Source organism: Apaloderma vittatum, unplaced genomic scaffold (assembly GCF_000703405.1).
Source record: "Apaloderma vittatum isolate BGI_N311 unplaced genomic scaffold, ASM70340v1 scaffold41969, whole genome shotgun sequence".
Lineage (NCBI taxonomy): Eukaryota > Metazoa > Chordata > Aves > Trogoniformes > Trogonidae > Apaloderma > Apaloderma vittatum.
Genome location: NW_009735394.1, coordinates 7,682 through 20,721, shown reverse-complemented (window position 1 = coordinate 20,721; position 13,040 = coordinate 7,682). Strand labels below are relative to the sequence as shown.

The following is a 13,040-nucleotide window of genomic DNA, read 5'->3' as shown; positions in this document are numbered from 1 at the left end:
CAGCGCCCGGCGGAAGTGCCGGGCCGGGCTCTGCGGCCTGCGCCGCCTCCTATCAGCCGCCGGAGCAGGGGGTACAGGTGTCCGCCCGGGTGTAAAAAGCCGCCCCGAGGGTAAACTCACGTGCGACAAGCAGTGCTAACCCTGAAAAATTACAGATTTTGCATTTACATACCTTAACGGTCTCCCAGTACCAAAGCGAAACCCGCTGCGCACCGTTAAAGGGACTGGTCACACCGTGTGCACTTCACAAAACATGGCCTTTTCTTTCCTCCCAGACACTGTACCCGTGAGTATCTGGTGGTGCAAGTGACTTTGAAACCTTTAAATGCAATCAAAGGAGGAGAAACTCTCATCCTAAGACGAGAAGTGTCCCAGTGCTTGTCGCCGTGCTCTCTCTGTCACGCAGACATCCTTGCGGGCAGCTTATGTGTCGAAAAGGTATAAAGCGGAATAAAGAGAACATACACAATTTCTTTTACCTCTCAACAGATAACATTTTGTTGCTTTGTCTTAGCCTCATTTTCTATTTCATGAGCTGTTTATACATTGTTAGCTTCATTACCACTAATAGTTTAAGGTAGGTTTCAAAGCAATAAGTCATGCATTTGCTGTAAAGGGACCTTGGTATTAACTGCTTAAAGAAAAATCAGTGTAGCCAATGAGGGTAAAGAATTGTTTCAATTGTAGAAGCTCAAATTCTGAGCCTAAGCTGATGATACTACCCACAACTGCAGCTCTTAACAAATATGATCCTTATTATAAAGTGAACAAGCTTTTCATGTTTGCTCTCATGTTTCCCAAATACAGGGCTGGTGTATACCATCAGTGCAAATCACAGAATGAATGCTTCAGGCACAAAGTATGTTTCAGTTTCTTCTCCGCACACTTGCAACATGAGTATAAAACATGTTCCTCAGCATGTACTCCTGCAGCCAGATTTCCACCCTGCGAATTGGAAAAGGCCGTCTGTGAGAGAAAGCCCCCTTTGCTTAAGCCTGCTCAGCTCCCAAGAGTTGGACTCTGAAAGCCTTGTTCAGGAGACACAGTATCAGAAGCGGATTCGTGAAAACGAAGAGCTGGTAGAACTGTATTCTGATGAGTTGGAGAATGACAGCCTAGAAGAAGATAGCTTGGAGGAGATGAGTTTAAAAGAACAAGGAGCCGAGTATGATGCAAATCAATATACAAATGAAATACAAAAGAATGATGGCAAAGGAAGGTAAGGTATAGAATTCTAGTAGATGAGTAGAATAGTCCTGATGCTTTAAAACCTTATGTTCCTCAGAATAGGTATGACCTCTTCAAGAGGAATTTATATTGCTAAAGTGCTATTAAGAGCACCTACAGACGTAGTTACACGCAGAGATGTACTGTTTCCTCTTACCCACTACGGTAGTTAGCAGTACGTGCTGGCTGCTGGCTGCACGAGACAACCACTGTCGTGTAACTGCCAGACCTTCAGATAGTGCAGCAGCTCCGAGACTGTGGGCTAGAGGGTTTCTGGAGCTGAGCTGTGAAAAAAGACCAAAGGGAAAACAAGAACCAGCACCAACACATCCTCCTTTCATTCATGATGGAAAGACCAGGCCACTTCCTGTAAAAAAAAGCCTTAGAGGCAAAAATTAGTGGGTTGAATAAATGTAGTATAAATCTAAAATTAAAATTTCCAGGGTTACTGTCTCCTTTAAACATGCTTTAGAAAATGTTAACTTGGTACATAAAATTTAATTTGCTGTCATATGCATAAAAGGTTTAACACTGTACAAATTGGGAGTAATTCTCAAGTTTAAAGGGATTAAATTAAACCTGAAGTAATAATAATGTGCAGTCTCAATTTAATTGTCTACTTAAAATAAAATGGCAATCAAATGAAGGCTAAATGATTAATAGCATACTTTTATTCACCTCCTCAGCAGGCAAAATGGCCAGTTATTGAATATTTTATTTTGAGTGCAAATGATGTTAATTGTACTAGAAACATGCTCTAATTTTTAGTAATTTTTTTGACTGAATACTATGCTGAATGTGAGGCTCTTCATTAAATGGAAATTTAATTTTATTTTGTTTGAACTTAGCCTAGTAAGTACTCAAATCCAGTCCATTAACCAGAGCAAATATCACAGCATATACATATGAAACCCCCTCTCTACATCCATTACTAACCTCGGAATTTGAAGAGGAAATGCTGCATCTGTTGTCTGCATACAACACTTCTGTCGATGAGTACAGAGTCCATCTAACCTTTATATCAAGTTGGGGGCAGGAATAAAAGGTGCACTTTTTGTCTGCAGATGATTAGAGATGAAGGAGCTCTTCACGCTCATTTTGCTCCCGTGCGGTGACCTGGCCTGCAGAACACAACTGAGCTGCCGCGCATACATTTCAGCACAATAGAACTCCTTAGCATTATACTTTGTTATCTGAATCATTGCAATTATATCGCATATTTCTGTACTCATTTCAAAATATGGTCGCCTACCCGCGGTGTGGTGTTTTCACCAGTGTAAATCACCTAACCTCTAGCATACGGGATACCACGGCACCAATGCTTACCTGAAATTAAAAGCATTGGTAGAGAAACAGATTATTTTATTTTCAGGAGCCACTCGAAATACAGGCATAGGCATGTAAATAATTTAGAAATAATGAACAACTGATTTACAGAAGTGTTAATAAAATTAACTATGCCACAGTTCAGAGAAATAATAACGAATTTATACAATTTATACTTTAAAAATGTTGTGTTCCTTTTTTAAACAGGAAGCAGCAGTCTGTAGACAAATATTTCAGCCTAAGATACAATCCTGACTGGAAGAACACAAAAGAGGTTGCAGAGTTTTCTGAGGCAGAAAAAGCATGTCAAGCTGCTGGAGAAAGCAGTGCAGACTTTTCACAAAATTCATTTTACTTGCGTCCCACTGGCTCCCCAGAGGAAAAAAATCAACAGGAGTCAAAGTTGCAAGATTCATTCTCTGAGTTCGGTGCAGAGTTACTAAGCTTTCATGAACCATATGCTGTGGTCAGCGACGAACCTTTCAGGCTACATAGCGAAGGGCTGCCTGCACATGGCTGTCATGCCAAAGGTAGTCCCGCTACCTGTGGCAGTGCTGCTCCTCTTCGGACTCAGAAAGATCGACCACAAAGAGCAAAAAAAGACTTTGTGGAAAAAAATAAACGGACTTTAGGATTACGTTCAGAGAAGATAAATTCCTATCTTCAATTATACAGTAAAAACCAAGAAGTTCTTGAAGAGCAGGTAGGTAACTTTCATGTGTTTGCTAGTTGGTATAAACTGAGGACTGTCTAGTATTAAAAATGGAATAGCTGCGTGATCAGGTTTGCAGAGAAGGCGAGAAGATTTACAATCTACCATGCAACTGATAATTTAGGATTTCCAGTGAGCATCTTGTTCACCCTTTATGGGATAATTGCCAAGTCCTCACAATCCCAGCGATGGCCTTTGTCACCAGCCTAGTTAAGCTACATATGTTTTTGGCCATGAAGCATGTCACAGAGGAGATCTGTCACTGGTTTTTAATCTTTTGCTAAAGCAATCCTGTCTTCCTTCCTATAGCATCTACACTGCACCTTACCACTGGCGGTTCTTTTTCGCTGTCTCTGATTTTTCTCTGCTTGGCCAATGTGAACTTGGCAATTATTATGTCTGTTAATAGCATATGCCAAGCCTTGCTCAATGCAGCAAATGCAAATTGCTTCTAATAGCAGAACGCTCACATTTTTAGCTGCAGTACAGAACCTTAATGCCAGAGTTTGGCTTAAAAAGCTGTATTAGTATTTTTACACCCACATTCATCATAATAAAAAACATGTATGTGAAGTTACGATTGAGTTTAAGAACCTGAAAACACATTGTGGTCACACTGTTTCAAGAGTCATGCACGCTCTTGCTTATCACTGTCATTTAGGGCCACACATGCAGGAATACCCATGAAATATGTGTTCCATTTGGGTGGTCAGACAATGCTTTCCCCCTGCTTTCTTTCTCAGCCAGACCAAACCTTACATTTGAAATCAGATCAGCAGATACCAGCCGTGTGCAGTACTTGGATTTGAAGTGCTTAGCTTTCTTATGATTGACTGCAAAATGTCAGACAACTTGTATTAGGATTAAGTGGAAATGTAATTACAGTTCCTAATGAACGATTATACATGAGTTTGTTGCTTTTACTTGCTACTTATTATGCATAATGGGAAGGTGGGAGTCATTGAATCACTCCATGAGTTGCAGCATAGGAAATTCTTAACTTGCAAAACTACAGAGACTTTCTGCTTTAAGTGACACATTTTCCAAAGCTAATGAACAGTTGACACAACATTAAAGGGCATCTGCTGACTACATTACAATGAGCATAACAGTGGACAAGCTTTTTTCTAGCAGAGCTATTAAGAGCACTTGTTTTTTTCAGTTGTAATTTGGTTGATGGTAAAAATAATTAGTGTAGATTGATGCTAATTAAAGCTGTGTTGATATGATTATGTTTACTATTTGGGGAATTCTGAAAATGTTTCATATGTAAGTATTGGAGCCAGGGATCAAGACTTCATGGTGTAAACACTATTCAAAGACACATAATTTTTTTTAAAAAAAGGTTAAAACCAGGACTATGTTCCAAGATAACCTTGCTGAAGTAGCTGCGAGGACAGCAAAGCTATGACATAGCAGGAACCAGGCAGCATACATGTAGAAAGGTGTGTTTCTTTCCTCCACAAGTTGGTACAGCCACAACGGCATCACCACCTACTGTCAGCTACCTTTGTATTTGCTGCTGATAAACATAGGAAGAAGTACTTACCCCTGTCACTCTTAATGGAGACATCCCTTGCTCCATCTTCCTGGAGGAGGTGCAAGAAGGCCTGGCACAAGCATCTAGTTGACCAGAGCTGGCCCATGAGCCAACTTTGGTCACCTCACCTGGAAAAAAACAAGTATGTGAGGAAGCAAACAAGCCATATGTCTTCTGCTGGAGAGATCAAACACGATCTGAATACTGTTTTTCCCGAAACTGGATTCTTCTGAGCTTTGCAGGATGTTGAAGCTGTTTTTATCGCTGTGGTCACTGCTGGCTGTCAGGTACAAATGAAAAAATTTATACCACAGTAACTACTTTGCATAGAGCTTTTTTCATTAGGTAAAATGCTTGCAGCCTCATTCTTGCAAGCTGTTATCTCTGTGCATGCAGATAGGAGGCTGCATGTACCAAAACGCACCATGTGTGTTGATCTATATGTTTACTAATTTATATAGCATTTTATAAAGCATCAAGTTCTTTGCAGTGCTGCCTGATTCTTTAAGAACCTGATGATGAGTTTCTTTGAGAGAGAGAAAGAGAGAGAGAAGTAGTGGCCCAGTCTAGCTCAGCTGTACTCAATATGAGTTGCTTTCCTACCTACAAGCCCCTTACTTCAAAGCAAGGAACATAATGTACAATTTTTTAATGGCTCTAGACCAAGGCACTCAGACTCTCTGTGCACTGCGCCTTACCTTAGTGTAAACACCTAATCAAGATTGCCTGCGCTTCAACAATAGCAGCCAAATGCAATTCGAGAACCACAAGCCTTTGAAGTCCTCACTGCAAAGGCCGGTTTTCTAGTCTGGGATAATGACATGCCATGATTGCTGTCTTTGTTGTATCTTTTCAGTAGAGAAGCAATTATGGGCCTCAATTTAACAGAATAGGCATTACACAGCTTATGATTCTCAAAATGCAATTTCATTTGATCATTTTCTCAATTTGATTGGTATTAATAGAATAGTTCACAAAAAATGCTGGCAGAGGTTGTGTCCTGTTCCTCTTTCAAAGAGATAATGTAGAAGTATGCTTTACCTGCCCGGTAAACTAGCAGTGCAGTGAGTCAGTGGTTCTACCAAAAACATCTTACTGGCTGCAAAGCTGTATCTATCCACAGTTCGGGAAACTTGTGTGGCAACTTTTAATTTGGGAACTTTTCTAGTCACGACTAATAGAGTCTGCACGGCCTTTTGGAGCAATGAGATCACCTGAAAACTCAGCAACGAAACCTGCCTACCTTTTCCTAGTTGTCCTAATCTCTCGCCCCAAAGATGAGAGAGGCTCAGCTCCCCAGAAGCTTTTACCGTTTCCTTCACCATTATGATTTTCAGTTAATAATTCTTTTGGTCACAGGTGTGTTCTCAGTGCAAGTTCTCCTGTGCTAGCCAGTGTCACCTTGCAGTGGCGCGCAGGTTCGGCCGCAAGCCTGAGCCCAGCACAGAGCTGCCTGTACTCTCCACAGTGAGACTGTGTAACTGCACCCTGATCTGAGGTCACACCTGTGATAGTAATTAGCAGGATGGTTTGGAACAACACGGAACAACACAAGTAAAAATAAAAAATTTTTAAAAGCATTGTTTTTCTTGAAGTTTTATAGATTGGGGGGAAAAAAAGCTTGGTGCTTTTACGAAAAATTTCCATTACTGCTATATTTATGAGGGTATCACTTGGCTTTGAAATCTGTAGTGCCAGCAGCCCCCCTCGAAGAATTGCTCAAGTTTGATTTCCAGCCATCATGCTACCACAACTGCGGCCACATTCGTCTTGTTTGTGAGCTTGCTATTTTGCAGAAGCTGTTTCGTGTTCTTGCCAGGCTGTGTCTATTAGCTGTTTTATTTCTGCCGCTACTCTTTGTGCTTTTTCTACCAACATTTCTGTGTTTTGCCATCCTTTTCTTCATGACTCTATTGCCTAAGACCTTGCTATGGTGTGTGTCATCCATCAGTATCTTGGTACATTGGCTGATTGCTTGGACAATGATGATTGTCTAGTTGTTTTTGTGTTATTAGGTACCTCCACTGGCTCTCATATAAATGGAGCAGCCTAGACACTTGAGAGTTACGAGTAGGTTTCTGTGCTGCATACTTGCTGCTATTTTCTTTTCCTCTCTTCTTAAAAGTAGAATAAGTACTCCCTGCTGCCAACATCACTGTTCATGGGCTTTTGGCTTCCTTTTTCATTTTCTCTTTTAGCCATTCACTTTCCTTTGTTATCTATTATATAATGCCTAACCTCAGATTTTTAGCTTTAATAGGAGGCAAATTATTTCTCATTCTTTCTCCAAGACTTTTAAATCCTTTCATCTGTTTGGGCTGTGGCATTAAACATTCTTGGGTTTTAGGTTACAGGTGCTGAAACTGTTGATGAGGAACCTGTTCAGAGTGTTCTGCCGTTCCAGACTGTGAAAATGGAGCCTGAAGACAAATGGTACCTGAAAGCACAGCAGCTCAAGGTTCCTTTTCGATAGAACACGATACTTTAAACACATATGTAAAAGCATTGAAGTTTGAATATTTAAAGCTGTAATCTCATTACTTTAAAAGTACCACTAACTGACAGTAAATCTTTATATATATATATAAGTAGGTAATCACGAAAATGTAATGTATATGCTGTCTATATACAGAATGATTTTAAACCAAATAGATCCCAAATGCCCACAAAATCTGAGCTCAAAGAATCTTATCTATTTAGGACATTATTTGGTTGATAATAATGTAAAAGCACAAACTAGTATGTGGCCATGTTTGATAGTTAATGAGGATTCTGAGTTAGAACTTAACTACTCTTGCATTACTTGTCCCTAAAATCCTCATGAACATCAAGGAGTTACCGTAAAATAGAAAACATTACAAGTAGAAAAAGTTGCTGTGACCTCTTCCATACCCCTAAGTCTGTAGACATGTCTTGCGCTGGCCTTTCAAACTAAAGCAATGGATAGTCTTTGGAGCAATAAAAGAGACGAGGTAGTCATCCCTGATGAAAAACTAAGAACTTCAGAACCAGCTGGAATTATTATTGACAAACCTAGTTACTCCTTTTGTATTACAAGTATTTGAAATAATTCAGGCAGACTGTTTAAATTCCCTGCTGTCCACTTAAGACTGGAAGCTGCACTTCTCTAAAGGACAAACAAGATTTTATGCTGCCGTTCATTTTGAGAGAGATGTGCTTTATATGTGGAATTTAAGAATGAAGGAGGTGCTTTTTACAGGGCTGCTCATTCAGTTTAAATGGGAAAACATTGGCCTGGTCCCAGTTTGGCAGCAGTTCCTGCTTTCCACCAGTGGCACAGTATGCCAGAACATTAATTGTTACAGCAGAGGTCGAGCTAACAAATCATCATCTTGGCACCAGGAGTCAGGATTCCCCAGTGCTAAAGCTTTTGCCAAAACATTCTGCTCTATATGTGGATTTAATACCTACCATTAAGTAGTTATTGTGAGTGCATATGCTATGTAGTGATTGCAAGTGTTGCTAACAAAAGAACCCTAGAGAGATAGGAGGATGAAATGGAGGATTTTAGCGCTGACAAAGATTAAATGGACTGAGAATGGATTCGTGTAGTCCCTAGAAGGAAAGCCATGCTTTTCCTCAAAATAGGTGATGCCTGATGCTGTAATCGGAAAATGATAAATCTTAAACTCCAGGTTTTACATATGCCAGTTTAGCTCAAGAGAGTAGTCCTAGTGTGCTTAAATTCTTAAATTGTTGTTTGCCATTCGGGTAGTGTTCTTACAGGATACACGTCAGAGAGGAGTTCTTGGTTTAGAAATGAAATTATTTAAATCGTTGACGTCAGTCTGTTTCCTACTGTGAGCTGGTCTAATAAGGTACATAGCCATCTTTTTCTGAAATGCAGTTTACTTTCATTAAAAGATAAAACCCAAGAACTGACGTGATTTTAGAAACAGTTTCTCCAGATGGTTGACTGTGAGTTAATCAGTTAATTTATAGAATTTGAAGAAATACTTAACATGAGAGGCATTGTGAAAGGCAGACTTACCTACACACTTGTATACTGTTGATCTTAATGAACACATAAAATAGCAACCACTGAAATTCACCTCACTTTTGATAACTTGTTTTAGGATCACCAGAGTAAGTCCTTCCAGAGAAATAAATTAAGATCCAACCAGAGTCTCAAAAGGAGAGCTTTCCCAGGGAATGATAACCAACAACCAGCAGGAAGATCAGCAGAATCAAAGTCTTGGCACCACCAAATATCAGAATTCCAGTCTGCTCCCGTGCAGGCAGTGAAGCAAGACAACAGCAGCACATGGCAGAAATATCCAGATCCCTCTGTTGGCGCTGACACTAACAAAGCAGCAAATTCAAATACTTCCTTAAATAATTTCCCAAATTCAAGGCGTTTTGTTAGTCAGGATTTTACCACACCTGCGTATCCTTTTCATCCAACATTACATAAATTTAACCCACCAGAGGCTATATCTCCAGCATATACCAGCAAGGAGAACAAGAAATGTCATCATGATTCTCTGAATGGACTTCCACACGAGCAGCAACACAACCATGCCACTGTGCAGGTTTTGGCAAGAGGTGACAGTGCCAACGGCCAAGCACAAATGATGGAACAACATCACCAAGAAATCATTCATTTGACAGAGGCTCATTTAGCTGACAGGGACTTGTTCCGCCTACTTTCACCTATAAGCCCACAGCCAGACAGTAGTTTAGAGACTGATATCCAGAGCAGTGAAGGAAATCGAGTGCAAATAAACCGAAGCAGCTCAGAAGGGTATCTCATGCAAATGGAAAAGCAAAACCAGCCTGAAGTCAGCAAGAAGGTAAGCAAATAGGAGTGGATTAGGTGGTCTTACACTTCTACGTCCCCTTCCGATTAGTATTTTTTTCTTAATAATTCAAAGATCTTCACCCCAAAAAAATTAAAAAGTAAGTGGAACTGAGAAGTATTTGATGGTTATAGAGAGCACACTGACTTGCCCAGAGCATTAAAAACCAAGGAACAAAAGTGGAAACAGACATAAAATCATTTTAGTCTAAAGAGTAAGGCGCCTCTCCCTCTGTCACTTTCAGCCTTGATTAGCTCTAAGAACACAGAGCAGTGTTTGTCCTTTGAGCTACCCAGTGATGAAATGATTTAGAATCAAGCTATTTGTATAAAGCAGCAGGTAGCCAGGCCTCGGATCTGAGCAAACCATTATCCTGGTCACGCTCATTTACTATCCAACTCAAATCTCTTGGTTTCCAAGGGAATCAAACTGAACAACAACAAACTTACAGGATTTGTAAAGCTAACGGCATAAACATTATTACAAGTCTCCTGATGATCCCATTTTGGTCCTTATTAAAACTTGAGGGGGTTGGGGCTTTTCTGTGTGCCCAGTTTCATACTGTAACCAGTTAGCACAGATGCAGTGGACCAGCAGAGAGATATTCCTGTGTCCATGACAAATTAAATGCTTACGAAGTTAGCTCCAAGTCTCAGGGCAGACAAACTAAGCTGGAATAATTACTCATGTGTTTCATCTAGGAGGCAGTTTGTGTATTGCTGCTTGAATGCCTCTAAGAAGAATTAGCTGGATTATGATAGCAACTGAAGGGCAGATTTCCTTCCCTTTCTGTTCCCCTGAGTTCAAACCATTGTTTCTGTCCTGTATTTTCAGTAGCTTTCTCACGCTTCATATGTGAGGAATGCCACAGAAAGTAAGACTGGTTATGTCTCACAGAAAACGCCAGCTTTTCCTAATAAACAAATGCAGTCATACTCCTCGCATGAAGTGAGAAAACCCTGATTTTATTCTAGACAGATGAATTATTAACTCTTCACAGTACTTTAAATTAAAAGACAAGTCTAAGTATATCACAAAAGAATAGGGATAACTGACACAAAGAAACATTAAACAGAAAATCCAAAGCATAGAGTTAGTTTTTCTGCAGTTGAGTTTAACTTGAACACGCACTTTGAAGAAATGCACCTTTTATTTGCATATAGAAATTTCTTAGTGTTTCTGTGTTATTCTGTGATTGAGATTACTACAGAATTGATTGTAATGAGTTTCCACTGACAAGTTTTCAAAACATAATCCACTTCTAAAAATTAATCTAGTGTTCTTGAAAGAGATTTAAAGGATTCTAGAGGTATAGGAGTCTTTGTAGTAATGTCATGAAGTACTGAAATAGCACTACACATCACTCATCTTCTGTCTTCCTTATATACTTATAAAGCTTTTGCTGTGCTACGAGGCATGTATTTTTCAACTGTCTGTGAACAATTTTTGATTGCAGTTTTGAGAACAAAGAAAGGTTACTGTTACTAATAACATTTACCTTTCTTTTTTTTTCACCACCAAAATCAGGTACTTTTATCTGCTTATTAAAGGCGTCACTTTAAGCTTGCAATAGATCATTTTTGACTGAGAAAATATTGCTTTGTGATTTGGATGATTGGCAATTACCTGCCAAGAATTCAAAGGAGATACAGTGTAATTTGACTTGTGCAATCAACTCAATCTTTTTGGTCACTTACAATCCTTAAAAATGAGACACGCCAGAGGTAAGGCAGACTCCAAGTTGAATTCTGCTCTTACCTTGGGTGTCCAGTACAAGACTTATTTTAATTGTGCTCCCTGTGAAATCATATAAAGCAAAACCTGTCACTGCTGTTTGGTTTTCAGCCATATAGCTCAAAAGCCTACATAAATCTGAATGTGAAGCTCGGAGGACTTGGACCTGACTATGAAGCAATCAAAGAGAAAGTAAGTGGTTCCTATTATATGATCTGCTTTTCAGTTGTGCTAAGTGAACAGTCCAAAAGAAAGCTCTTAAAAATGAAGAGCACCTAAAAAAGCTGTGCCATTTCACAGTGTGATGTGTTCTGCAGAGGAATGACCAATGGCACAGACAGGATAAACAGCAAGAGAGGGGTAAATGGAAGACTCTGGTGGAAAAGGCATTTCACCGATGGATCCAGTGAGACATTAACAATACACCTTTTCCTTTTGTCAGAAAGAGAAATTAAAGCAGCAAAAGGAATATGCAAAGCAAATTAAGGAATACAATATGAGAACCATTGCTTCGGTTCAGAGGATACCTACAAAGCCCCAGGTCGTATCTTCAGTGTTAAGGCAGAAGGTAAGAACAGTCACCCTTTAAAACACATTCAGGGAGAGATTCTGTTTCCAGAGAATTTGAAACAATTACCTAGACTTCGTTTCAAAATTTGTTTTAGCATTATAGACCTTTCAGTACATGAAGTCCTTAGAATTTAGTGTAGGAGCACTCAGTTTCCATCTTCATATTCACCTGCAGAACTCCCTGCTGTAAGATATGACTGAGGACAAGAGCTTTAATGAGACTGAAAGAAAAAAAAATGCTTATAAACTTAATAGACCCATGTTGATTTTCCTTTTTTAAAGACAAAACGCTGCGTCAGTATTTAAAGTGGCCTGCAGTGGTGTCAGCAAATCTTGAAATGGGTTATTTTGACCACTGCGAAGTTTCTTGCAGTCACCACTGAAGCATCTGTTGTTGAACATTATCAGAAACAAGAGCGGGAATTAGGACTATATAATGTGACTCTACATGGAAGCACCTAAATTTTCTTGGAAATATTGGTCAGGTTTTCTCTTGATCAGTTACCCCAGTTTTCGTGGGTTTAGGCGCTGGATTATGCAAAGAAGATTCCTCGACCGAAGACTTTCAGAGTAAGACAGTCCGTTGAAGAGGTGAAGGAAGGAAGGGTTCTGCCACAGACCGTTGAAGAGGTGAAGGAAGGAAGGGTTCTGCCACAGACTTTAAATGGAGACCGTTTACCTCGAATTGCATCCGTGGAACCTTTGCAAAATAGACACGAGAAGGAGAAGGAAATTTTAGCTGCTTTCAGAACTCTTCGTATCTTCTAAGTATTTTGAAAGTATTAAGCAAAAATGTCGGAACTATTTAATTATGAGCTATGACCATCACATATTGATTTACCGTTCCACTGAAAGATAAAGTGGCGTAAGTTTAATCATTGTTAAATTTTAGAATCAGTTCTAGTATTTTTAAAATGTAAATAGTTGCATATGTGGCATTTTAAGTATGTTGTTACTTTTTCTTTGAAACCAACTAATCTGGCAGTTGCATCTTTCAGACTAATCACCTGTTGGCTTGTCACATCTGGATCATTTTTAGACATGTCAAACACATGGGCATACCTAGGAAACATTAAAAATAACCATCAGTTTCATATGATAATCTTAAAAC

The 13,040-nt window shown here is 39.5% G+C and overlaps 1 protein-coding gene across 1 annotated transcript; it reads left to right on the top strand.

Moving 5' to 3' along the window:
• The first annotated feature begins 839 nt into the window (after positions 1-839).
• Positions 840-12,697, top strand: LOC104279316 (chromosome unknown open reading frame, human C11orf63). The gene is made up of 8 exons (XM_009876553.1): positions 840-1,219; positions 2,761-3,256; positions 7,153-7,263; positions 8,903-9,619; positions 11,471-11,551; positions 11,802-11,927; positions 12,455-12,550; positions 12,587-12,697. The coding sequence occupies exons 1-8, from the start codon at positions 840-842 to the stop codon at positions 12,695-12,697; spliced, it is 2,118 nt and encodes a 705-aa protein (XP_009874855.1).
• The last annotated feature ends 343 nt before the right edge of the window (positions 12,698-13,040 follow it).